The following is a 27,195-nucleotide window of genomic DNA, read 5'->3' on the forward strand; positions in this document are numbered from 1 at the left end:
TTGGAGTCTCTTGCAGGCCTCTCAAGACAGCCCATCTACCGCCCGAAGAGATCACGATCGGGCTGCGGGGAGCTGTTTCCTGAATTGGGCGCTGTGGGTCTTCGTTTAGATGTTAGAGGAAAGGAAAGGCGCAGTAACTCTCACATATCGGTGGACCTCGACCATGCCACGAGGGTGGTGGTGCTGAAGAGAGAGAGAGAAAAACAACTTTATTGCCATAGATTGGCGGGATTTAGGACAGGTGGGCTTGGTGTGGCCCCCAGGTGGGGGCGACTTCCTGGGCCCACGAAATGAGTGCCAGTTGGATGCTCTTGTCTAGCCTTTTGAGGAGTTCGCTCTATCCGTCTTCGGAGGGAGCTGGCAGTAAGGTTCGAGGGGGCGGATTTCCCGCGCAACCCCAGAGGATGTGAGCCTGGTTGGCGATTGCTCCCTGGTAACAATTTTGGCAGACGGGGTCGTATTCCCCGTCTGTGATGAGTGAAAGTCTAGAATGGCTAAGGATAGAGTGTGTTTGCAACCTGCGGAGCAAGGTGGCTTGCGCTCGATTCAAGTCGGGGTGTGGAGGCGGGAACTGGCGTCTCATATCTCTGTAGAGGTTGGTAATTTCGGCAAAGGTCTGGGGAGCCTCGGCAAGAGCGTCTGGGTCCGTGGGGCCGGCCGCCCGGTTGGTTAGTCCTCGGGCTAGTCGGTCGACCCCTTGGTTTCCAGAGTTTCCCGTGTGGGCGGGTACCCAGACCAGGTTGATCTTATGGTCGGGAGTGCAGCCGCGAAGGATGCGTGCAGCGGGGTGGCAGATAAAACCTGGCGAGTAATTTTGTATTGCTCTTTTGGAGTCGCTGAGTACTGTGTGCGTACGTGGGTCAGCGATGGCCAGCGCGATGGCGGTTTCTTCTGCCGCTGTCGGAGAGTGAGCTACTACTGTGGCGGCGGTGACGAGAGTAGACTGTGGCGTGGTTGCACAAGCCACGTATGTGTTTGTACTTTGCCGTGCAGCATCTACGTATATTGCGTGTTCGTCGGCAAGGTATGTGGCATCTAGTGCTTGGGCTTTCAGCTGACGGTGGTGCTAAAAAACATTTATCTTCGATTAAGTTTTTCTAGGGAAGGGAGGTAGTTTGTAACGAAAGAGAAAATACAGAAAGGGAGGCCGTAAGGAAGGTCTGCGTCTCTGTTGGCGTCGCATTCGTTGACCACAACAGCACACAGACGCGTACTTCACAGACGCTCGCGCGGTAAGGGTTCCATGACACCCGCCCAAAACATGACGCACACAGGTCCGGTCACCCGCTGCCTGCTCGTCTGAAGCCCGAAGTGGGCGCGAATAGTTGCTGCCGCCCGCAGGGGCGAAACCGTCGTATTATCCCCGGGCTCCGTGGTCGGACTAGTTGATGTCTTCATAGGTTTCATCTGACGGTCTTCCAATTTCAAATTCTCAGCCCCTGCGCGATGTCATTGGAGGTTAAAGAGCCCCAGGTGGCAGAAATTCGCTACATTCAACCCCAATAAACCACACTATGAACCCAACATGAAACCGAACACCGTCATGACACCACATATGCTACGCCAGTGCAAGATATTCGCATTTACTTTCGTCGCTATAACATAGAAGGTGCTAATTTGCCACAGCTCATATCGCAGTCAATTCAGATGCTTTATTGCATGGAGGAGGGAAAATTTGAGGTCACCCACGGACGCCTGACGCTTCCTGTCGGAGCGGACGACAACTGTTGTATTAGTTGTTATCCGCTCCGTCAGGGGGCGTCAGCCGTGCGTGGGTGGTACTGAACAAACATACGTACTGATGACAGAGTGTTCGTTGACCTAGGGAGGGGGGGGGGGGTTCTATATACGACAGAAGATATAAATGACGGGTATAATCACGGTTAACTTACTCGAACCAAAATCAAACAGCATCACTGTGCCATCAGTCTTACACGAGAGTGTTACCTGCCCTAAAACTTTTTAATACATTTGATCCAACATTGGCACGCATGAGAAGAGAAAAAAAAACGAATGCCGGAAACAATCAAATGCTTTTGCAAGGCAAATCTGCAGTAAAGCAAGCAGCTCATAACAGTCCGAGCAAGATTCGATAATTGTACGTGCAATATGTGTGTTACTCTGTACAGAGCGGCCTCTAAAATTGCCCTTCTGATGAGGACCAATCAGAAGTGACATCGAATGTTGGAGGCAATTTGATGGAACTTTTGTGAAATCTTTAAAACCGCCGGTCTGATGAGGGCCAGTCAGAAGAGACATCGCGTGTTTCAGGCGATTTAAGAGAAATTTCTTAAATGCTTTCAAGTTCATCGTGAAACGATGGACTTTTACGTTGGAAACGATGGTTTCCAACGTGAAAGGCCTGTAGCTGTCGACTGAGCGCAACTTTTCTTTGTGAGTACTCTTTGGAATTAAGACTCTGTCATTCTTACTAAACGCGTCAGTAACTTTGAAATTCAAGCGTGGGTTTGGCGTCGGTGCCTTCTTTTCGTACGCCAGCACGCGTTCAAGCGGCGTTGGCGTTCTTGTTTTTAATTGCTTCCCCTTATATACGCTCGCGCTATCACCAAGTCTACACAAACCCCTCCTGTATCCTCTGCCACCCCCCCTCCCCCCCCCCCCCCCCCAAAGCCACTCTCGACCATATCCTTTTCCTCTGCCCGGTGGATCCTCCCCCGCGGGGCCTGGAGCACCTTACCAAGCAAGCCATCGCCACAGGCCGGGCTGCCAGCGTCATGAGCCTCCGGGACGTGAACGTCTGAGTGGAGTGGGGCCGTGCTGGGGACCACGGAGCTGTGTCCCAAACTCCCCTGTTGCAAATTAAGTTTTCACCACCACCTTACTCTTTAGAGACCACCATGTTATCTACGATGCCCTTGGATGCGGGCTGGCGTTCGACTGCACGTTTAACGCACTTCACCTGCGAATTCTTTGCATTTATCAACCTGCGCATTCTAATTTGCTAAAGGCATGCTTTAAAGATTTAGATGTGTATTTTCTTGGAGGGCGTAATGTTGTGATGTTGGGCGATTTTCCCTGCATGCTCAATACGCTAGCTGATGTGCAGGGGCCTGCTAGGGGTAGACCAGGCTGGAATGCGCGCGAGTTGCGCGGCTTAGTCAACCAGTTTATGCTCAGGGACGCTTATGAGCACCTCTGCGTCTTTGTGTGGACTTGGCGTTGCGGGTTATCCTCGAGTAGGTTAGACAGGGCGTACGTTCCGACGAGCCTTTCGCGGACAGTGTGTGCTGCTAATCTAATGAAGCTGCCATCCTTGCCGGTGCACGTATCGGATAATCGCTTTTTTCTTCTGTCACTGGCGGTTCCGGCGCCTGCAGTATCTCCTCAGAGACCATGGCGCATGTGCGCATCCTTCACGACGCCAGCACTAAAGACGGGCTCACGCGGATCTGGCGTTTTTTAATTGTCGGCTCCGTGCATTGTGACTGGGACCGTCTGAAGGAGCAGTGGCGTCACCACTGCACCTCATCTGACACGCGAGCCCTAAGGGCTCGCGTGTCAGATGAGGTGCGCGTGGTGACGGCGCAGCTGCGTATTGCTCAGCACACCCCGTCGCCTTCGTCGCTTATGTGCGCATGAAAAGAGGAGATTTTGGACTGCCTACAGCGTCTTTTACGCGCCTCCTCATTGACAGCGGCTGCATGGCGTTGTGGACGCAGCCGAACTGCTCAACTCGAGGTGGTTCGGTTTGCGCACCAAAAGCTGTTGTGCCTCCAAAGGTCCCCTACCTTTATATCTTTCCAGGAATTACCGTGAGTTTTTTGCCATTTCTGGGGTATTTTTCAGTCCCGCCCTTTAGTTGATCACGATGTCGTTTCCGCACGCCCATTTTTAGCAAGCTTGCGGCAGGTTGATGCTGAACTCAAAGACGGCTTATGGCTTTGCCAACAACAGGTGAAATCAAGGAGGTGTTGGACCCCATGAAGCAAGGCTCAGCGCCTGGGCCCGATTGCCTTCCTGTGGAGTTCTATTCGGAATTCTGGGATATTGTAAGCCAAATTTTATCGGAAGTGTTAAAAATATGCTTCACTCAGTACCTCTTTCATGAATCATTCAAAACAGGCCGCATTGTCCTTATTTCTAAAAAGTCTCCTTTGTCGACAAGTCCGGCTGATTGGCGCCCTATCACGCCACTAAATTCAGAATACAAAGTATTAGTAAAAATTACTCATTCGTCGTCTACGGGCTCTCCTCCCGTCTCTCTTTTCCTGCCACCAGGTTTGCTCCATCCCAAGTGGTGAAATACATATATAGTTTATCTTTTGTGACGTGAGACATCGTAGCGTATACTTTACGGCGGCGCGCACAGGGTCTTCTTGTTTCCCATGATCAAGAGATGTCGTTTGACTTTTTAGAGCACGGGTACACGGGTATATTTGCGGTACGCTGGATGCTTTCGGTTTCCCACCTTCTTTCGTGCTTCTTGGTAAAGAGATGTACAGGGATATTGCTCCCCCCCCCCCCCCCCCCCGCTTTTGTTTGTCAGCAATAGAGCCTCTCCTGTTGGCAGGAAATCGCCACTCCCTTATTCTAGGTCTGGCGTTGCCAGGCAGCGAAGCGGTACGCGCCACTGCTCATGCAGATGACATCACTCTGCACTTAGCTCATCAGCGCAGCCTGCTTGAAACTTTAAACGTTTTTCGTGAGTACGCGTCCTGGTCTGGGGATGCTCTTAATTAATCGAAGAGTCGTTACTTTTTTTTGAGGCCTGCCCAGACTCGTATTACATCTAGTGGCGCGCGCAGTGTTGTGCGCAGCTGCGCATTTTAGGTGTGACCTACGACTGAGATGGAGTATGGGATGGTGTGTGGTCTTCGTTCTCGAAGGCATTACAGCTCGTGTGTGAAGGGCGCAGACATTTGACCTGCCTGTGCTTGACAGGTGCTACCTGGTTCAGTCCGTCATGCTCGGTGCCTTCTGGTACCTTTGCTACACTGTGAAACCACCCCTCCGTGTCATAAGGGGGGTACAGACTACAATTTTTTTTGCTTTTTTTTGTTCAGGCGGAGCCGAGCTTGTGGCTCGTGCTGTTCTTGGACAAGCACGGGAGAGAGGAGGTTTTGCCTTTCCAAATTTGTCCGTCACGTTCTCACTGTTAGATTTGAAGAGCATTGTGCGTATCCTGCTAGCAAACGCGTTTCCGGCGCGAACCCTGGCTCGGTACATTTTGGACCCTTCTTTACGCTTTTTGGATCCCGCGGCCCCTTTCTATGCTTCGTCAGTGGCCTTTCACAGGCATGTAAGAGCAGTAGCACCTGATCTCAACATCACCGCATACCGTGTGGTGGACATTATGGGCTCGCTATTGTAGCCTGTTGTGCCGGCGGCTCGCCGCTCACCTATGCGCCGCGTTCAGTGGGCGCGCTTAGCGTCGACACCTCTCCCAGACCATCTACGCGACTTTGTCTGGAAACTTGGCTGAGCAGTGCTCCCTACTTGTGATCGGTTAGAGCGGTGGGGTGTGTCACGCTCCAGCGCCTGTCCGAATTGCCCGCTCCCGGAGTCTAATCGCCACGCTACACTCACCTACGTGGTAGTGTGTCTTTTGGCGCGCAGTTCATGCGGGATTCCGTGGGCAGGGTATTTGGTGCTTCGTCTGCCGCGGCCGCTCCCCCAGCGGCTGTTTTTGCTCGCCTGTTAATTGTAGCGGGTCTTTATAGTTTATGGCGCAGTCGATGCGCCGCGGTCGCTGGTGGCTTTCGACGCCGCGCTGTGTGGCCAATTCTCGGCCGTATCCGACACCTCCGCAGGGAGCTCACCAGTTCTGAAGCGAACAGCTTCCCTACGAGGGTCGGAAGCTAGCTTCGCGTATGCTGTGAAACCGAATGGCGAGTTCTGCGCATGTGCGAAACAGAGTGACGTCACGCGCGGCGCACGTGGCCGCAGCCGTCGCCGCCGCCGCGTCTCTACTTAAAAACAAACTGAGTCGAGGCTTGGAATCGAACCAGTGCCTTTGACATTTGAAGCGGAGACGCTACCAATCCGCCACGAATGCTCAAGGTTTGAGCATGAATAAAGGCGCATGGATTTCATAAATAAAATAAAATGAATGGAAAAATCAAAATTGGAAAAATAAAAAGGATTGAAACAAGAAAGAGAAATAAGAAATGAAAGGAAAAAAAGTACTGTGAAGAAAAAGCCAATAAAGCTAAGAAAAAAAGCACAACAAACAACAGAATGGAAAACCGAAAAATGAAAATTAAAAAAAAACAAAAGCAATAATCAATCTCAAAAAACTAAAACAAAATAAGGAAAAAGAGAAACAATGACAGCAAAAAAAAATAAAAATGAAATGAAAGGGATAATACTTGAAAAAAAGAGAAAATAGAAGGCAAACAGCGCGCCAGGAAACGCTTTCGCTGACTTTAACCGCGCAGAATTTTAACCGCGCAGAATTTTAACCGCGCGAAAAACCCCCGTTCACAGACCGTGTTTTCACTTCCTGCTCTGCTGACTGAAGGTTCAGTGCCCTCCACTGCATCCTTCTTTGAAAAGGTGAGGGGTGCAGCCCCCTAATTTGCGTGAACCTCTAGCCGCTCCGGTCACCGCCAGCTTTCGAGATAGTGTAAAAGAAAGTTGTAGAAAGGTTACAATAATTCACTTGAGGAGTGCCTGTCTCCACTTGTTCCTTGCTTCCTCACCCCTGCTCTGTTGTGTCCTGCCAGCAACTTCCCTCTGATAGAGAGAAGAGGACATCTCTCCCTTTCCTTGTCAGACAAAAATGCGAGATTGCCGCCTGCGAACGATGGTTCTCGGTTGAAAAATTTTAGGGGGCGCTCCATACTTCACATGATGTCAATTGAGTTGTTTGGATTCTGAAGGATTGTTCTGCTCTTTAGTCCTTAGCACACCAGCTTAACTGCCGTATTAGTGCGAAAGCATTAAGAAGCTCGTGTCGCAGAAAAGCCGGTGTAGGCATTGTTGGCCGTTGGCATTGGCCACTGGAGTTGTAACGCGAAACACAAGACACTATACTCCGCTTCATGCATAGCAGGCAACACTGCCAAAGCTTGCGTGCCTGTTCGCGCAGGCTATGCCCGCACGCAAAAAGTAGTTTGCTATACAGCCAAAGCGAACACAAAAATATTTCGTAGCGAGAAATCTTAGGTGCCGTGACTGGGCCTCCAGGACTTCGTTTTACCTCTTGCCACATTTTCGTCCTGCGACTCGTCGAGATTTCGAGAAGAAAAAAGTACACGTGGTGGTATGATACGCGTTTGGAAGGGCGAATCGCTTCTACTAAATCTGCGCCCTAAAAGTAGTTCACTCTAAGTGAAAATTATGGCCAGAGAGCCCGAACACTGAGCACCTCACAGCTTCGACCGTGAATTTCAATGCCACTACATCGTTTTATATGCTTTTCGTATTCGTCCAAACAATGACCGGAGTTTCGAGAGGAACGAATGATACGTGGCGGAGTAATATGGTTTCGCGGACGCACTACTTTAGCAACCTCCTCAGCGTTGCCTGCTATGTATGAAATGGAGTATACAAACAGAAAAACTTTGAGCAGATACGGGGTATCGAACCAAGGTCTTTCAAATTCTGAGGTGAGTATGCGCTCGACGCGCTGGGAAGGCTCTTTGGTTCGAACTGATTAAAAAGTGGACCTACTCAACGCGTTGTGTTCTTTCACTTCGCGAAGTGTCATTGTGAACTGATGCGTACACGAGTAATTATTAGTTCTGAATTTTTCAAACGGGACCGATGAAAAGTGCGTTCTACTCTATGAAGCATTTCAATTCACTGCCATGAGCTGTGGGAAAGCAGCGCCATCGATGTCGTAGAGAGAGAGTAAAACGAATAGCTTGCGCTCAGGTAGGATAGGTGGTGTTATGACCGTGCTCGGTTTGAGTTTGGTGCATGGTGGTGGTGTCACATCTTTATTCAAACATCCCTTATGTTAGGCGTTTAATAGGTCCTGGGCCAAAGTGACGAGGGAGCGCTGTAGTTTCAGATCCAGGGAGGCGAGCCAGGTGGGCCATGGTGGGGGTGGGGGGATTCGCCCCACCCCCACCAGAGGCGGGGACTGGAAGGCTGAGTGGCACTGTGTAAGCTAGTGTTCTATGTCTGCATATGTGTGTTTAGTTTCGTTTATTGGGGTTTAACATCCCAAAGCAACTCAGGCTATTAGAGAGGCCATAGTGAAGGGATCCGGAAATTTCGACCAACTGGGGTTCCTTAACGCGCACTGACATCGCACAGTAGTACACGGGCCACTAGAATTTCGCCTTCATCGAAATTCGGCCTCCACGGCCGGGATCACACCCGCGTCTTTCGGGTCAGGAGCCGAGTGCCGTAACCACTGAGCCACCGCGGTGGGGCATATGTGTAAGGACAGTAAGCCCTCCACTATGGCGTGCCTCATAGCCTGAGTCGCTTTGGGCCATAGAACTCCATACTTACGAATACAGTTTAAAATCTTACAGGCGGGGAGAGTTTGCGCACTGAGGTTTGGAACCGTACCGGTAAAAATAAAGTTTTGCTGGAGCATGTAAGAGATTAAACTGTAGTGGGGTGAATGAAGTTCTGCGGTACAAAGCGACTCAGGCTATGATGCACGCCATAGTGGAGGGCTTCGGTAATTTCGACGACATGTGGTTCTTTAACGTGCAATGACATCGTGCAGGGGTTGTGGATTTGAATTTGCTGGACCGGCAGACGAAAGCTATGAAGGCATCAACTGGTCCGACCACGGAGCCCGGGGATAACAAGATGTCTTCGCCCCTGCGGGCGGCAGCATGGGGGCAACCAATCCCAACCTCTTCGGGCTTCACACGTGCAGGCAGCGGTGACCAGACCTGTGTGCGTCATGTTTTGTGCGGGTGTCAATCACTGCGGTCATGATACCCGTACTGCCCGAGCGTCTCTCACGTGGGTGTCTGTGTGCGGTTGCGGTCAACGTGTGTGACGCCCACGAAGACGCAGATCTCCATTCCGGCCTCTTTTGAAGCCAGAGCTACTCTACGCTACCCAGTCGAAACTTTCTCTGTGAGCCTGGGAGGCCGATAGTACGCATGCGTGAAACCAGAGACAAGAAGCATGGGCGCGGCGCGGCGCCTGACGTCAGAATTCGCCGCCGCCGCGCGAGGAGCCGCGCTGGCCAGAATACGCCCGCCGGCGCCTCGCACGAGCTCTCGTTACGTATATCATGGCAAAGCTGAGCTAAGCCACTGTCATTTTTTGGTCATTTCTCTTTCACTACAAACTTCCTCCCTTTCCTCACGGCGTGGTTGAGGTCCACCGATATGTGAGACAGTTACTGCGCCTTTCCTTTGCTCTATAACCACAATCACAACGGAGACGCACCACAGCCAGTTCAGGAAGCAGCGTGACTGTAGGCCGTTAGTGCTCTCTTCAGGCGGCGGATGAGCTGTTTTGAGAGGCCTCCCAGAGACTCCGAGCGATTTGTCTAACGGGAAAGGCGTTGCGCTGAACGAGCGATGGCGTTACGTGGAATCCCTGGCAGCGCTGCAATACGCTACCGCGTTCCACTTTTAATGGGGAATTGTCCCCCAGTTTTAGAGCGGTAGCTAAATACTCGCATTACTCAAGGTCGCGTTGTTGTGACACACAAGGTTTTTCAAGTGGGACCAGTGGGTTGTACCATGGGTACAGAGATTGTGGACCACCTAATTGGCGTAGAAAGGCGTAGAAACGATTCACAGCATTGTGGAGCATGAGGTTACTAGTCGAATCAAAACAGCTCACTATAGGGATTCGCACTGATGACCATCTGTACCGCAAACCGTTTTTTGAAACTTCAAACGTCCAGTACGGCCAAACTTACGCAAGACACTCGAAGTGGTGTCTAACGATTTTTCTTCTTGCGTTTTGTACGTTTGCATTAAACAAGTATCCGGATATAACGGAAAATTTTTACCGGATGTGGCCAAGATGGCTCATGGCATAGTATTCACAGGACATTGCTAACGCTGGATACCCATACGTTGCCTCAGCATATTGCTCGCTGTTTATGTATGGCCGCAGGACAAAAGGATCCCGCAATCTACTGCAACTTTACAGAGGCGAAATTATTTTCGTGGATTGTTTCAGAGCCTGGCTTCCTTCCTAGTCCTTTCTGTTCTTTGGACCGCTGCTACTACTTCACTCATTTTATTAGGACCTGAGAACAGAACACTGGCACCATACCTGGCCCCTTCTTTCTTAAATATGTGCGAGAGAAATGAATGTAAGGGACGGCTGCTACCTTTAAGTTTTTGTCTTTGCACTATTGCGCAGTTTCGTGCCGCGCTTTAAGAATCTCAGCGTCGTGTGGACTTAGCTGAGTACGAGACAAAGGCCGACTCCTTAAAACGGGCCTCCATGGAGCGGTGAACTTGGGCTAGGAGACAAATAGTCACCTCGTGAAGGTAAGATGGTGTGCCTACCATACCCATGCATCTAGTGACTATGCAGTTTCGCAAACTGCAATGAAGAAATCCGCCTTACCATAGAGAACTTTTATACTTATTCTACGTGTAACTTACCGATGTGAATGCGCTTCCGTATTCGTTGCTAACATGTATAGAGAAGAGCGTGTAGCTGTCCCTGAAGGATATGTACATGTTGAAGGCACCTGGGGTTGCGAAAGAACTACGTTAGCAACGCAAGAGGAGCGTATAGAATCTACGCACACGCGCGAATAGACAGGGTGCTTCAGCGAACAATTTCAATAATTTTTAAAAATAGGCTATAAGAGCAAAAAAAAAAGCTCTTCAGAATGAAACAGTTAGTTGCGGCGGACGTCATAAAGTATGAAGACGTACTTAGTACTTGCCGATGAAATAAAATTAGCTAATTAAGTTGTAAAGCTAATTTAAGTTTGTGGCCACGGATACAAGGCCGTATTAGTTTTTAAAGCAAAGAAAAAGCCACTCCCTTACGCCCTGGAGCTCACAAAAATATGGTGCTGTTCCCCCATGAAACCGAAACAGCGCACGAGATGCGCAGGAAACCCAGTGCAAGCGCAACGTCCGCTGATGACATGGTGGAATGACTGCGGCGCCCATTTCGAACAGCCTGAGGTGATTTCCTCTCTTAGGGAGCCTCAACGCTAGGCTAATTTTTCTTTTTTCATCGCTGGGAGCAAGAAAGAGGCTAGTCGTCATCAAACATGCGGCTGCCCAACTAGAGAATCTTGATAGGCGTTGCCGGCCATATTGTTTCTTTTATTGCGAAAACTCCACTTTTCGTGTACCAACCGTGAAGGTCACGTTACAGCGCAGATATCACCTTGAGGCGGCCCCATTAAAGGCTCAGTGACGAGAAATCTGACCTCGTATTTTCACCGCTGGTATTCGATCTACACGTTCCGAGCGTTCTTGGAAGCTTCGAATTATTGCCCTGCACGGGCGATTTCCCTAATTTAAACCGGACTAACGTCGGGCTCAGGACTAACGTCTGGCTCCGGTCTAACGTCGGGCTCCGGACTAACGTCGGGCTCTGTCGGGTTGCCGCCGGGCTTGCCGCTCTGACATCGGCGGAGTGATACTTAGTGATCCGCCAAAGCAGTGTCCACGCGTATTTGTATTTCCCCGGGCCTAATTTGCAGCCATGTAGTCTCTGACTGAGCCTATTTAATCACGGAAACATAAAAGAAACAAAATAAAAGCGAAAGCAATGTCCCCACGCGACTGCCTGAAAGGTACTCCATGCGGTGGTCGACTCCTCCCACCGTATGCGAGGAATTAAAAAAAAAAGACGGGAGCTGTACGTTAATCCGATTTAATTAGGGAAATCGGCCGCACAGAGCAATAAATTGAAGTTGCTAAGAATGCTGGGAACGTGTAGATCGAGATCCCGTGGCAAAAAGATGAGTTCAGATTCCTCTTCAGTGCACCTTTAATAAAAAAACGGAAGAAAATTGTGTGTAGACGGGAATCGTACCCGGACCTTCGTCATGCTAGACGGGGAGGCTTCCACTCCGTCACAACTGCTTTTTTTTCTTTATTTCCTGGCTTTGCAAAACAACACTTCACGAAAAGAACCGACAAATCACAAAAGGAATAGCACAAGACACTGTACAGGTGCTGTCAAAAGTAAATGGAAGGCAATATTACCGAAAAAAATTAATCATTGCAGGCTCAATTCATGCATCCTTGAGTACATATGTGCAGCCTAATTGTGACTGTGCGAATTGCACTCTGCACCAACAAACATGGACCATTATGCTTTAGATTTAAAGAAAAATAAATTTTTTTGACAAAGTCCTCTTCCATTTACTTTTGACGGCGACTGTACATATTGAAAGTCATACTTAACCAGCGTCCGGCTGGCTTCGTCACATTAAAACTCCCGCAAAGACAACAAAGGGTCTACCCTACAGAGCCAGTCCGGAGGTTACGCAACCGCTTTTTGAATAGCTACAAATCAATGCATAGCCTCACGGCAATAAATTCGGGCAGGGCGTGCGTCCCTGTCGCAGTGATAGCCAGCCATTCTGGAGCGCCATATACAGTGGAGACCCATTAGCATAATTAAATCAAATGGAACCCCGTCGTCATTATCACTGACTAAATATCGAATGGCATGCGAATCTAGGGGCAAATAATTCTTCATAGTCGTTTGCAAAACATCCTAAAAATAAACCCCTTCCCAACAATGTAAAAAACATGGTCTATTGTTTCCGGCTGCTTACAGATTAAACAATGCGAAACCCAAGGTAAAAATCAATGTTTTTCGTCTAAAAATTTCCTTACAGGCAACGTTGCGGTGTCCTGTGTAAAACAAAAAAAAGCTGTACCATGATTTATGTGACTCTTTTGCCACAACCTAAGTAAAGAGCCTTATACAGTGGAGTCCCAGGATCAGACGTCTTAAAAGGAGTAAAGAAAATGCAGGTGCCGCCAGGAGCTAAGACATTTTTTTAAAAGTTACTATCCGTCACAACTGCATCTCTTTCTTTATTGCACGGAAGTGCTAGCACCCTGAAAGGCTTCAAGTGCGACTTAACCAAGCTGCATCACGCAACCCGTCGTTCACAATCACACCAGCATCCAGGTCTTACTTTGTCGGCAGATCAAAATTTCGAGAAACACACGCATGCATCGAGGAAAGGGAGACAGGCAGGAGGTCTATCCTGCAGAGCTATAACCCCCACACACTGCTCTGTGGACAGAGACTTCGGTGAACGTAGCGGCTCTGCGTGGTGATCTGTCGTATGGCTCTTTCACAGGCTAAGCAGTCCTATGAACAATAAAAGGTAACATGTCACAAATCTTATAGTATAGAGCGTAATGACAGTTTCCCTTTTGACAGTCCGTTGAAGAATATCGAGAAAAAAAAACACTGGATGACGACAAAGCACAAAGCAATGATCACTAGTTTCTGCCTGCTGATACAAGCGACAGTTCACAGACCATGGCCCAAAAGTCCCTTTCTCACGAAGCCACGTTTTCACAGGTAAAGTTGAGGTGCGAAGTTTAAAAAAGAAAGCCTTCGCAGTTGCTTGAACACACATCCGTAGCACCCACTTTAATACACTCGTGTAGAAAGGAGAGGTAAGGCTGCCAACACATCGGTACACGAAACAACGTTTCAATGAGAATTTTTGTCATCTCTCTTTTATATGCGTGCCCTATAGAAATCACGCGATTCATCAAGTTCAGATGGTGAAGTATCTCGGAGTAATATGCTACACTGCTGTATCCTGGTGGGCATACACTGAGTAAGATTCTGCAAAAGCCGTTTGGGCCGTTGGCATCCTGCAAGGCTTTGCAGTGCCAGGACAGGCATGAGAAGGCGCACACTTCTGCCAATTTATGTAGTGTACGTCCGCCCAATTTTATAGTTTGGCTATGTTTAATTCTCAGGAGCTCCTGCCTATAAAATTCACCGTCTTGTGCACTTGGAGCGTGAAGCGTTGCACCTTTGTCTGGGGCTTCTAAAATATCACCAATGCTGTTCTGTACCTTGAGGCGCGGAGTTTATGAGTATCAGTGTTGATGAGTAGAATTTGCCTTTTAAGAGTCGAAAAGATTTAAAAATTGTGCGACTCACGTCATCACACGATGTTGAATGGTAAGCGCTCTGTGTGCGAGCAAGCCTGTGAAGCAGAGAAAAGGCTTCAAAAGGGGAACTCAAGACGTCACACTTTACACATGACTGAACAACAAACAAAATAGCACACTATAAAAACACCAAGATAACGCTACACAAAACGCCGCAGTCGTACCACACTAATGGTCCTCACGCGTAAACCACAACGTCATACTCATAAAAGCTTGCTGCCAACGTGGTTTGTTCGCACGCTATCTCGGACGCGGAGTAAAAACCCAGGTGGTACCTTGCTTCAAGAGACGCCGCTGTTCTGCGAGGGGAGTGTTGAGGCGAATCAGGTGAAAGGAGTCTGTGCGGCCACGTCGCAGTAGCTAGATGCCGGCGTTGGAGCGTCCTCGTACCGGTGACGAGGTCTCGGAGGTAGCACCAGCCGCTAGCTGAGTCCTCGTACCGGAGGAGTTGACACGGGGCTCACGTTCCGAAGACGAGGTCAGCGCCGTGATCCACGGCACCCAGGCATCAGCCGGTGGGGACCACGCCTGGTCTGTAGGCCTCACGATCGGACTCCTCTTGCAGCAGGTGACTGCCCTACGCCAACGTCCGCACCTAGAACGTTCCTCCTCCTGTCCAGGTCGCCACCCCTCCTTCTATACGTCCACTTCATTTTCTTCTTCTGCCTTCTTTCGGTTTCGTTGTCGTCTTCTCCACCTCTTCCAAAAATACCACTTCACTCTCTTTTCTACCCTCTTTTCTTTCTCTCAAGTTACAAGCGCCAATTAACGTACGCTTCCTTAGGAGCAGTGTTTTACTTATCCCTCTTTCCCTTTTCGGTCGTGGCCGCCTGATCTCGTTTGCATACTCCTCAGATATGTTTCCTGCAGTTCCTCCTTGACCCCTTATTCACTTCACAGATGTCCGCCCAATGCATAACTTGTCTAATTTTGTCGAGACTGCAATTGATGACATTTTCCGATCGGATGTAAAGCTGCAGCCCTTTCCTCTCCTGCACGATTTGTTGCAGGACCACCTAAGGTCCTTTCCTTTTCATATTTTGATTGCTACCCGTCTCTCGCAGAATCGCAAAAGAGTAGGTGTGGGCACTTTTCACCTTCACTGGGTTGGGCTTTTCACTCCGTCTTCCAGACTTCACTCCAATTTGTCTGGCCGAATTATTAGCAATCAGAAGCTACAGTTTCTGAAGTCATGCTTAGGACGGACTCTGTCTATTTTTTATTCATTATTCACACGCAGTGAGTCTCGGGCATTACGCCTTTTTAAGTTCCTGATATCGCTCCATATAAATGCGGTACGGTTCCTTTGGGTACCGGGACATATACGCTTTAACTTTAGTGAAGTTGCAGATTCTTTAGGAAGGGCCTCTCTCCACGGCCCAATTATTGCTGTCCTTCCAACCTGCGTATATACAGCTGCGATGAGGTTTCGCTGCGGCACAATATTTCAGGAATTCGCTGCCTCAGCCCTTGCATCACCTCTCGAATATTAGCATCTTCTGCATCCTTGGAGTAGCAAAGACTGACGCTCGCGCAGACTGTAGGTCTCTTTCACGCGATTGCGTTGTCGGGTTCCTCTGGTGGTGGTGAAAAACATTTATGGGAAATTAAGTTTTTTTACAGAAAGGTGATTGGGAAGGATCCTATTGGCCATTTCCCCTTACAATACTGGGTGGAGCCCCTATTCCGGTGCCCCATTGGCAAGCAACGCCGCCCGCGTCTGTTGAACCAAAGCCTTTTGGCTCTTTAGGTCTTGGCAGCCGAGCAGGGCCGCCTCCCAGTCCTCTCTGGTGGGGTTGGGGTTGGGGGGGATAGATGGGTTTGATTGACACGCCCAAACCATGTGGAAGGTGTCAGCCACCTCCCCACAGAACTGGCACGCGCCATCAAAGGATGTATTGAAATGTTTAAGCACCGCCGGGCACAGTACAGTGTTAGTAAGAATTTTGATGAGGAGGCGCTCGTCAGCGCGATCCAGACCCTTACAAGGGGCCGGGTAGCACCGGTGCTCCTCCTTGTAGTAATCGCTGATTTGTTTGAATGTAAGGGCCAGATTGTCTGATTGGGAGTACCCTTCCAAGGACAGGGAGATAGCCCGGGGAGAGAGTGCGCGGGCGGCCTGATCGGCCTGTTCTTTTCCCTGGAGTCCCTGGTGACCGGGGGCCGAAATCAGGTTGCGTAGAGTTCGATCTTCGCATCGACAGCTATATTCCAGTATGCGCCAGGCAAGCGGGGGAGCCCAGCCCAACTCGTAGTTCCGGCAGGCCCCTCGCGAGTCGGTGATGATGTGTTTTGACTTGGGATTCGTGAGAACCAGAGCAATGGCAATCTCCTCCGCGTGTGCTGCGTTGTAGGCTTTGAAAGTGAGCCCGTCAACTGTTTTTGTGTTGTGTACGACTGCGGCCGTGTACCATCCCCGTGGTGTGGGCCGGCAACGTCCACGTAATACACGTGTTCTTGGTTACCATAGTATCGCGCCAACGCTTCCGCGCGCGCCTGGCGACGACCGCTAAGGTCTTCTCTGGACATGTTGCGGGGAAGGGGTCGGACCCGGAGGGCGCGTCTCCAGGGTTCTGGCACTCTCTCCCTTTCCTCAATGTGGCAGTCATGTTTGATGTGTAGCCGGTCCAAGAGGCGGCGACCGGACGTGGTCTGTGCAAGACGCGTGTATTGGTTGACTAAGTGGGCTTCTCGAAGCTACCTGAATGTGTTTACCACGCCCAAGGCCAGAAGCCTCTGGTTGGACGTGGTGACCGGGAGATCGAGAGCCCGCTTGATAACTTTCCGCAGGATGACCTCCAGTTGGTCATCATCGTGTTTGCGCAGGTGCAAGTAGGGAGTTGAGTAAGGATTCTACTCCTTACGAAAGCATGCGCAAGCCGCAGTGCATTCTTGCTTCGTAATCCGGCCCGCTTGTTGGAGACCCGGCGGACCATGCGGCCCACCTGGTCTCCCACCGTGCGAAGATTGGCTAGGGTGGTGTCGACTCTGCGTTGGTGGTGGATGAAGAGGCCAAGGACGCGGATCTCCTTGGCCTCCCGTACCGGTCCCGAGGGGAGACTGATGCGAAGCGGTGTTGTGTCCCGAGGGGAGGGACGTAAGTGAACAAATTCTGATTTAGCTGGGGCGCACTGGAGTCCGCTTTAGGCCGCGTAGTCGTCGACTAGGGTCGCCGCTGCTTGCAGGCAAGACTCCATGTGGCCCAGTTACCTTGCATGGCCCAGATTGTAATGTCATCCCCATAAAGAGCGTGATGTATCCCGGGCAGAGAAGACAATTTGGAGAGAAGACGAAGCAATGCCAAATTGAAGAGCAGGGGATACAGGACCGCGGCTAGAGGTGTTCCCCTCGAGCCGATGGTATATAGCCCGTGTTCCGCATCTTGTATGCGTATATAGGCTTGACGATCTGTAAGAAATTGTCTTATGTAATGGAATGTTTTGTGGCCACAGTTGGTGTTACTGAGGTGGTCCAGGATTACTTCATGTCTGACGTTGTCGAATGCGCCTTTAAGATCAAAGACCAGGACCACCTTGTCGTTGTGGTGACATTCTACAGGATCTAAAATGTCGTGGTGGAGCTGCAGAAGTATATCCTGTGCTGACTTGTGAGGTCGAAAACCGAACATAGTGTCCGCGAAAATGTGCTGTGTTTCGAGATAATCGGGGAGTCTGTCACGCACCATCGTCTCCATCAGCTTGCCGACACAAGACGTGAGGGAGATGGGGCGAAGGTTCTCCACATGAATAGGTTTGCCGGCCTTCGGAATGAAGGTCACGAGAGCCGATTTCCAATCGAGAGGGAGAGGAGTCTCTCGGTCCCAAATGCTATTGATGTATTTGAGGAGCGCGGCGTAGGCTGCGTCGGGAAGGCTGTCCAAGAGCTTGACCGTAACCTTGTCGCGCCCGGGTGCAGTGCCCCGCTTCATCTTGCTTGAGGCCGCCCGGAGGTCGTGGAGCTGGAACGGAGTGTCCAGCTCCGTGTTCTCTTTGCCTGCATAGGAGTACGCCGCCGGCCGGGGGTCCTTAGTGGTGCACAGGTATCGATCCCTGAGCGTGTGCGCTAGCTGTGTTGTCGATCCTGTAAAGTTGTGCAATGCCCTATGTAAGTGGCGTTGGGTTTCCGTGCGTGTTTGTATTGGATCGATGAGAGAGCGGAATAGGCGCCACGTGTTGCGGCCAGACATCTGGCGCGCAGCCGCGTTGCACCGGTCCACCCAGTTAGTGTCGGCTAGCTGAGTAGCATATTCCGCTGCCTGTTGTGTGAGTTCGAGGATGCGTTTCTTTAGGCGTCTGTTATGTTTCTGTTTCTTCCATCGTTTGGTGAGGCTGCGGCGGGCCTCCCAAAGGTGGAGCAAGTGGTTGTCCATGTCCGTTTGTGTTTCTGTGAGCTATATCTGCTTTTCGTGTTGTGTGAGTGTAGACGTGAGCGATTTGGACCATGCGTCACATCCCGACTGGAGGGGGTCTTCGATGGGTAGAGAGGTGCGGAAAGTCGTCCAGTCCGGGACACAAGCTTGTGTTAGTGGGCGTTTCAGGGGACGCATGTAAATGGTTGTATTGAATATACAGTGATCACTACCCAGAGTGTCCTCTGTATTCAGCCAGTCGGCATGGCGTATGCTGCGTGTAAATGTGAGGTCCGGGCAAGTATCTCGTTGAATCGAATTGTCGACACGTGTTGGGTTGGCGGGGTCAGTGTGTAAAGTGAGTCCAAGTGTGGAAAGAAGTTCCGCAAGCTTCCTCCCACGTCTGTCCTCCCGGGGGTACCCCCCATAGCCTGCTGGGGGCGTTGAAATTCCCGACGATCAGAAGGGGATCCCTTCCAGCCACCTGCATAGCTTGGGTGAAAATTTCATTGAACGTGACGTTCTTAAGTTTAGGTGGGCAGTAAATGTTTAGAATGTGTACAGGTGGGTCAGACCGCTTTAGGGGCAGCACTGACACCATCGTGTATGGGAAAGGCGGTGTTGTGGGGAGCGTGACCTCCTGCGCAGTATACTGCTTGTGAACAAGTATACATGCTAAATTTCTCCCTTCAAATACCTGGTCTGGCGGTTGTGCCACTGTGCCCATTTTGTGCCAAACTTGATACAATAGACCAATACCTGCTGTTCTGCCGCCGCTTGTTTTCTTTCAGGAGTCGCTTATTATACAAATTCAATTTCATCAGTTTGGTCTGCCTGCGTCCCTTGCGGTTGTTCTTTCCATTGGCGCTTGTATTCTTGGACGCAGCAACAGGAGTGTGCGCTCTGCAGTGTAAAATTTGTTTCTATAAATGCGGCGACTCCCATTGTTAAGGGAGTTTTCTTCCTCCCCAATCCCAGTCAGTGCGAACTTGAAACATTGCATACATTTTTTGTGAATTTGCACAGAAAGCCAATGTCCCGTCTTCGACCTCCTAGCTAACATGTTCCCTGTCGTTACATCGTTCAATCTGTCAACCTATAGCCTATTACTACTTCTTTTTTCCCCTCTAAGCGATCATGTTTCCAGCAATTCACCGCCAGTGTCTTTACCGCTCCTCTGTAGTGGGCATGCGCTTTTTTTTTTTTGAAGCCAACCGATTAACCAACATCACTGTTGTGAAAATCACGCCTGCCACGTAAATACGTTCCCTCTAGTAAAACAAGTGGATTCACGCCATTATAGGAGGCTTCGGATGTCCAGTCGCCATCTGGTTGCATGGCGTACAGGAAATGTCACGCAGTTATTCGTAAAGCTGAACTGTGCATCGAAGCTAAGCCTAGCGCCCCCGGTGACGTGCTGGCGGAGGTAGCTTTGCCGGCGCCGCTTGCCTCAGAAGCTTTCCCGGCAGTGCAACTGCCTCATGGGCATGGGCCAGACCTCCAAAATTGTGCTCTTGTTTTATCAAATACGGAGCCTGCCCTGCTTTCTCCAGATGCCCATCAGCCCTTGAGCAATTTGCCCTCTGGACGGAACTTGGATATGGCTCCTCAGCCTATACTTCCGGATCGACCTCCACCCGTGTCATTTCAGATGCCGAGCACTCCAATGGACCTGTCGTCAGCCTAGCCATTCGGGCCGCGGGGCCTCTCTTCTCAAAAGCGCCCTTCGGGACACGCTTCACTGGGTTCCTCTTAGACCAGCGGCGGCACAAAAGGGAAGCGTTCCTGCCTAACGGTAGACCGCCCGGTTGTGTGAACCCACGGCTCAGTGGATTACAAAGCGACTATCAAATTTCTGGCGACGACAAGCCTTACAGATATACCGAACAGGATTCTGCCGGTGAATCTGGATGCGTGTTTCGGAACGAAAGGTTTCGTGGCTTTACAGACAGGAAGAACTCCAACACCATTACTGTGTGGCTCCCCACCTTGGCTGCAGTTGAACGTCTGCAAATGCTACAGTGCATTGCAGTTACCCGCGATGTCTCGATGTCGGTAGAGGTGTACCTGGTTGGCGGATTCGACTTACAACTTTCTGTTTTCAACAACGTCAATGTTAATCAGGACCAGGCCGCTCTTCAGCGTAGACTTTACTGTCCCACCCACCGAGTGATGCAAGCACGTTATGTGGGAAAGGGGCGCTCTTTCATCGTCACCCTGCAAGGCTCACGAACACCGCCAGCTTGCTTAGACTACTATGGGTGCATTTTACGGCCCCGGCCATACATAGCCCCTGTGGTCTACTGCTACAATTGGTTCCGGCTTGGCAAAATGCGTAGATCCGGCCCTTTTACAACTCAAGTGGAACCTGCGTCTTAGAGTCCAGCGGCTTACCGATGTGGCCTTTGCAAAACGGGTCGCCAAAACATCACATTTCCCACTTATCCAACAAAGCAGAAGGCAACAGAAAAGATTCGCAGTTGGAACTCTAAGCAAATTACTAATGTTGAATTCCAATGGCAGATATGGATCAAGTTTTCCTGCTCGGTTTGGATCAGTTGCATTCCAATTGTAAAATGGGAGCGCGAGTTGTATGTTCTGTGATGACGAAGAAGTGTCCGCGCGGCAGCGCGACTGCTCTCTGCGAGCGCGCGCTTCCTGTTGGTGCTGTTGGAGCCGCTGACTGTCGGTGAATACCGTTCCGCGCCTTGTGCTTTGTGCCGTGCCGTGCTTTGTGTTTTGTGCCCGAACAACCCATTACAAGTGGTGGAGGTGGACTTTTATCCCGTGCTGGAGCTGAGAAACGGCACCGTTACCACCCCAATGGCGAGAGACACAGCACCGCCGCCACCGCAGACGCCATCGCTACCGCCAGCATCTGTTAGCTGCGCTGGCATGCCTCGGCAGCGGGACCGAGCTGTCTTCAGCTTCACAAGCGACAGTGATGTCGAAGATTGGCTGGCGTCCTACGAGCGGGTAAGCACGCGCAACCGCTGGGACGATACTATGAGGCTTCACAACGTTATTTTCTACCTTGCTGACGTCGCTAACCTCTGGTTCCGCAACCATGAAGCAGACATAACCACCTTGTCGGCTTTCAAAACGAGCTTTACCGAGGTATTTGGCCGTCCTGGTGTGCGCAAACTCCGCGCTGAACAGCGCTGGCGTGAGCGGGCGCAGCAGCCGGGTGAGACGTTCACCAGCTACGTGGAAGACGTCGTAGACCTGTGCAAACTCGTGAATTCTGAGATGCCAGAGGCCGATAAGATCCTGCATATTATGAAAGGCATAGACGAATACGCCTTTCAAATGCTTCTTGCCAGGCAGCCGGACGCCGTTGCCTCCGTCATCAGCTTGTGCCAGAGCTACGAGGAGCTCCGCAAGCAACGCGTCCTCGCTTGTCGCCCGTTGCAACAGGCCGAGGCACTATCCCCGGATGCCGTGGTCGCTGGAGAGCCACAATTCATGCAGGATGTCAAACGGTTTATCCGTGAAGAAGTTGCACGTCAACTCGCACTCGTGCATGCGCCTCCAGCTCCGTCACCAGCACTTCCGCCGGCCTTTCAGCAGACCATCCAGGCACAGGTCGCAGACGCCCTGCAGATCGCGGATGCCGTGCCACCAGTCCCTCAGCAGGCAGTGGCTGCCCCGCTTACCTACGCCACCGTCCTGTCCCGCCCGGCTCCACATCTCTCGGGCAATCTCTCCGGCGCAACAGTATCTCCGCCGCCTTTGGCACCGCGACCTGTTCGGCATTATCGGGTTCCCGCACCACCATCGTTGCCGCACAAGGCGCCGGCCCCCCTTCCCTACGGTCGCCCATGGCGCACTCGCGACAACAGGCCCATTTGTTTTGCCTGTGGCGTTGCCGGACATGTCGCTCGCTACTGCCGCAATCCTACCTATTCGCCTACTGCCGTCATGACGCCATCAGCATACAGACCGTACACGCAGCACTACCGCATGCAGCCTAGTTCGCCACCATCTTCGTGCATAACTGACAACCAGTCCGCAACGCCGCACCGCTCCCATTCTCCGCGGCGCCGTTCCATCTCCCCGATGCGACGCCGCGTCAGCCCCAACGAAGCGCGAAAGTAGTGAGCCCAGTTCCCGAGGCAAGAGCTGCGCCTTCGGCGAACTTTAAAAGGCCTCTGACGTCCCCCGCCAATGTCGTTGATGTAGTAGTAGATGGTGTTGTGACGTGTGCCTTGATTGTCACCGGAGCAGCTGTATCAGTTATGGACGCTAATTTTTGCCGCCGCATCAAGAAAGTTCTGACGCCATTTCCTGATATTTTGCTCCGTACTGCTGACGCCCAGCAAATTCAGCCGCTTGCCGCTTGCACTGCACGAGTTGCTATTCAAGACGTCATCTACGCATTTGAGTTCATGGTACTCTCCTCCTGCTCGCATGACGTCATTCTTGGGTGGGACTTTCTGTCGGAACACTCTGCTGTCGTCGACTGCGCCCGTGCTGCAGTTACTCACTCTGTCCTACCCGACGACCCCAGAGCCGAAACCCCCGAGTATCCAGACAAGCTTCTCCTTTCTCATGATGTCGAGCTTCCTGCTTTCTCTTCCGTAGTAGTCTCCCCTTCCTTATCTCTCCAGCCGACCCACCCGACACACCTGTACTCTTTACTCCCTCGGATTTGTTCGTTCGCCGCAGAAACCTACCGCTTCCGTTCGCTGTCCTCACGGTGACCTCCGGAAGAGCTACCATGCTCATCAGCAATCATCTACCCTCTCCTTTAACTCTGCTTCGTGGTGAATGCATTGGCTAGGTAGCATCGGCTGAACTCCTACAAGTCGTCGACGACGTCGAGGCCGCTTCTACACCGTCCGTCGATGCTCTCACCTTGGCTTCCTCGTCACGCCGACCACCCTCTGATGTCCTGTACAGTGTCATCGATCGAGACCTTCATTCGACGTGCCGTGACCAGCTGTTCGCCCTTTTGTGCGAATTTAGTTCGTCTTTTGATACGTGCCAAACTCCGCTCGGCCGTGCCTCCGCTGTTACACATACCATCGATACTGGCACCCATCCTCCTCTGCGCCAGCGACCATATCGCGTGTCAGCTCCGGAGCGTCGAGTCATCACCGAGCAAGTGGACGGCATGTTAGAGCGCGGAATTATACAACCCTCGAAGAGCCCATGGTCTTCCCCGGTCGTTCTCGGTCGAAAGAAAGACGGCTCTATCCGATTTTGCGTGGATTACCGAAGGCTGAACACTGAAACTCGGAAAGACGTTTATCCTCTGCCATGCATAGACGACGCCCTCGATTGCCTGCAAGGAGCAGAATTTTTTTCGTCGCTCGATCTGAGATCTGCTTATTGGCAAATACCCATGGCCGCAGATGACCGCGAAAAAACAGCCTTCGTCACGCCTGATGGGTTATATGAGTTTAACGTAATGCCATTTGGGCTTTGCAATGTACCTCCAACATTCGAAAGAATGATGGATAACGTTCTGCGTGGCCTCCGCTGGAAGACGTGCGTCTGCTATCTTGACGACGTCGTCGTGTTTTCGGCCGACTTCTCGACTCATCTGACTCGTTTGCGCCAAGTGCTGACTTGCCTCAGCACCGCAGTGCTGCAATTAAATTTGAAAAATGCCATTTCGGAGCTCGCCAACTGACCATCCTCGGCCACGTCGTCTCAAAAGAGGGCGTCCTTCCGGATCCCACAGAACTTCGCGCGGTTGCCGAGTTTCCGAAGCCGTCCACGCCCAAAGAACTGCGGAGTTTCATCGGCCTATGCTCATATTTTCGGCGCTTCATCCGGAATTTCGCCACCATCATTTCTCCTTTGACGCGACTTCAAGCCCAAAGTTCCTTGTCGTCTTGGTGCTCCAAATGTGATGATGCTTTCGCTACAATGCGCCGGCTCCTTACTTCACCGCCAATACTCCGCCATTATGACCCGAACGCTCCAACAGAGACCCACACGGATGCTAGTGGCATCGGCATCGGCGCTGTGCGTGCACAACGGAAGCCTGGATTTCATGAATATGTTGTCGCCTATGGCAGCCGCACGTTGTCCAAATCCGAGGTCAATTACTCCGTGTCCGAAAAAGATCGTTTGGCCATTTTCTGGGCAATGACCAAATTTCGACCATATCTCTACGGCTGTCCATTCGACGTAGTCACCGACCACCATGCTTTATGCTGGCTGTCGTCCTTGAAGGATCCATCAGGCCGACTTTTCCGTTGGGCTCTGCGACTTCAGGAGTACGACATCCGAGTCATCTATCGTTCCGGCCGCAAGCTCTCTGACGCCAACGCCCTCTCCCGGTCACCGCTACTTGCCGACAATGCGACCCTCTCTAGCATTGATCCTGTGCTCTCTGCGTTACGCCCTACAAACATGCATCTGGAGCAGGGCAAAGACGCCTCGATAACCTCTCTCGTGCATCTCCTTTCCGGCCGCACTACACCACCGCCCTCCCGCTCCCTTCGTCGTCAAGGCCGCCACTTCACTCTGCAAGACGGTCTTCTTTATCGCCGCAATTACATTCCACATGGTCGAAGATGGCTACTTGTCATACCTCGCCACTTACGCTCTGAAGTCTGCGCATCTTTTCATGGCGAGCCCCAGAACGCTCATGCTGGTCTCTTAAAAACATACACGCGCCTTCGGCACCGGTACTACTGGCGCGGCATGTATACCTTTCTTCGAAGGTATATTCGCTCATGCCTTGACTGCCAACGCCGCAAGTCACCACCGCAGCGCCTTTCTGGGCCATTGCAGCCTTTACCTTGCCCTGCGCGTCCGTTTGATCGTGTGGGCATCGACCTTTATGGGCCTTTGCCGCCTTCTACTTCTGGTCACCGCTGGATTGTCGTCGCCGTCGACCATCTTACGCGCTATGCCGAGACGTCCGCTCTTTCGGCGGCTACAGCCAGAGAAGTCGCTTTCTTCATTCTTCGCAACCTTGTTCTTCGCCACGGTGCTCCCCGCGAGCTTCTCAGCGATCGCGGGCGCCTGTTTTTATCAGACGTTGTTCAGGCGCTTATACAAGAATGTCGCGTAGTTCACAGAACAAGCACGGCGTACCATCCTGAGACGAACGGGCTGACCGAAAGATTTAATCGGACGCTCGGTGAAATGCTCACTATGTATGTCACTCCCGACCACTCTAACTGGGACCTCGTACTCCCATTTGTGACGTACGCCTATAATACCGCCGTCCAGCCTACTACCGGGTTGTCGCCATTCTTCCTCCTTTATGGACGCGAACCTGCCTGCTAGATTGACACCATTCTCCCCTACCATCCAGACGCGTCTGACTGCTCACCTGCTTCTGAACTCGCCAAGTACGCCGAAGAATTCCGCCAACTAGCCAGATCCCTCACGTGTGACGATCAACATCGTCAGAAAGAACGGCGTGATTGTGGTCAAACCTTTACCTACCTACCTGCCGGCTCCCTTGTTTTGCTCTGGGTCCCTTCCGGTCCTCCTGGCCTGTCGTCCAAGTTCCTCAACAAATATCACGGCCCCTACCGTGTTGTCTGTCAGAGTACCCCGTCAACTACGTTGTGGAACCTTTGACACCCTCCTCTGACCACCGCCGCCGTGGCCGTGAAATCGTCCACATCAGCTGCCTCAAGCCCTACCACGAACCCGTGATGTGTACCACGCCGTGAGTCGCCAGGATGGCTCCTCCTTCACCGGGGGCCAAGGTGATGACGAAGAAGTGTCCGCGCGGCAGCGCGACTGCTCTCGGCGAGCGCGCGCTTCCTGTTGGTGCTGTTAGAGCCGCTGACTGTCGGTGAACGCCGTTCCGCGCCTTGTGCTTTGTGCCGTGCCGTGCTTTGTGTTTTGTGCCCGAACAACCCATTACAGTTGCAATGGCAGATCGGGATCAGGCGTAAATCCCGGATCGCTCCATGGAGCAGCGATACTTGATCCGCCGAAATCGGCGGATTTGACCGGAACCTCGCGTGACGTTTTCTTTTCCGCCGCGTCTGCTTCCTGTCGCGAACGGCAGTGGCCGTTTCGTTCCTGTCGTCGCTACGTGGTGACCCAGGCGAGCCGGGACAGCCGGGCACTTTCCAGTCAACAGTGGACGGCAGTGATCTTGCTTCGCTCCGTGCGGCACTAATTTTGCTTCATGGAAGTGACAGTTCCGACTCAGGCACTGAAAACTCAGAGTCCAGCAGTGAAGATTCGTCTGACACGGACAGCGAGTGTGAAGCTGCCGGCCTGTATGGCTGCCGCCGGCGTCAGAAAAATGCGCTAATATTTTTTGTTCGCGTTCATACCAAGCCTTGGAGTAGAGGAATGTAAAAAAATGAATCATTTTTGAGGATCGTTGGCCAATACCGAGTTGCTCGTCGAAGTGATAACTGCGATACAAGCAAATTTCTTCTTGATGCCCAGTGCGCAAGGTCTGTCGTGTGCTAGCTCCGCTGTTGAAGGCGTCGCAGAAACCGATCATGTCTATTCGATTATGAGACGACGAACACAGTAAAATGGTGACGCGAGTAGCACCTTTACTACAGCTCTGGCCAGTTCCGAAGCGCCCTCAGCTGCGGCATCGATGTGAAACAGGCTTAGCGACGACTACGGCAGCCAGGGAGCAGCGCAGTTTGTCGCTAGGCGTGTCCGCGGGCGGCGTCGTTGCCGAAAGCTCGACTGTCTCGCTTATTGGTTCAGCGACTTGCGTCTCGCAGTCGAAAGGCTGGAAAATCTGCGCGTCGTCCGCCACTTCTTTCGTGAACGGTAGGGACAGGCTCACTGGCGCTCCGACGACCGCGGCCGCATACTCGCGTGTTCACGGTAAGAGTGGATCATCCTGTACATACGCTTTGA

General features: G+C 51.6%; 1 protein-coding gene across 1 annotated transcript in view; it reads right to left on the minus strand.

The window, feature by feature from the left end:
* LOC149369486 (uncharacterized) overlaps positions 1-27,195 on the minus strand; it is a 184,497-nt gene that overhangs the window by 21,349 nt on the left and 135,953 nt on the right. The window contains exon 6 of the mRNA XM_089558858.1: positions 10,512-10,600. Coding sequence (XP_089414984.1) covers positions 10,512-10,600 — 89 coding nt within the window. The remainder of the gene's footprint in view (positions 1-10,511; positions 10,601-27,195) is intronic.

Source organism: Amblyomma mixtum, chromosome 1 (genome assembly GCF_055824585.1).
Source record: "Amblyomma mixtum isolate Tamu chromosome 1, ASM5582458v1, whole genome shotgun sequence".
Classification (NCBI taxonomy): Eukaryota; Metazoa; Arthropoda; class Arachnida; order Ixodida; family Ixodidae; genus Amblyomma; species Amblyomma mixtum.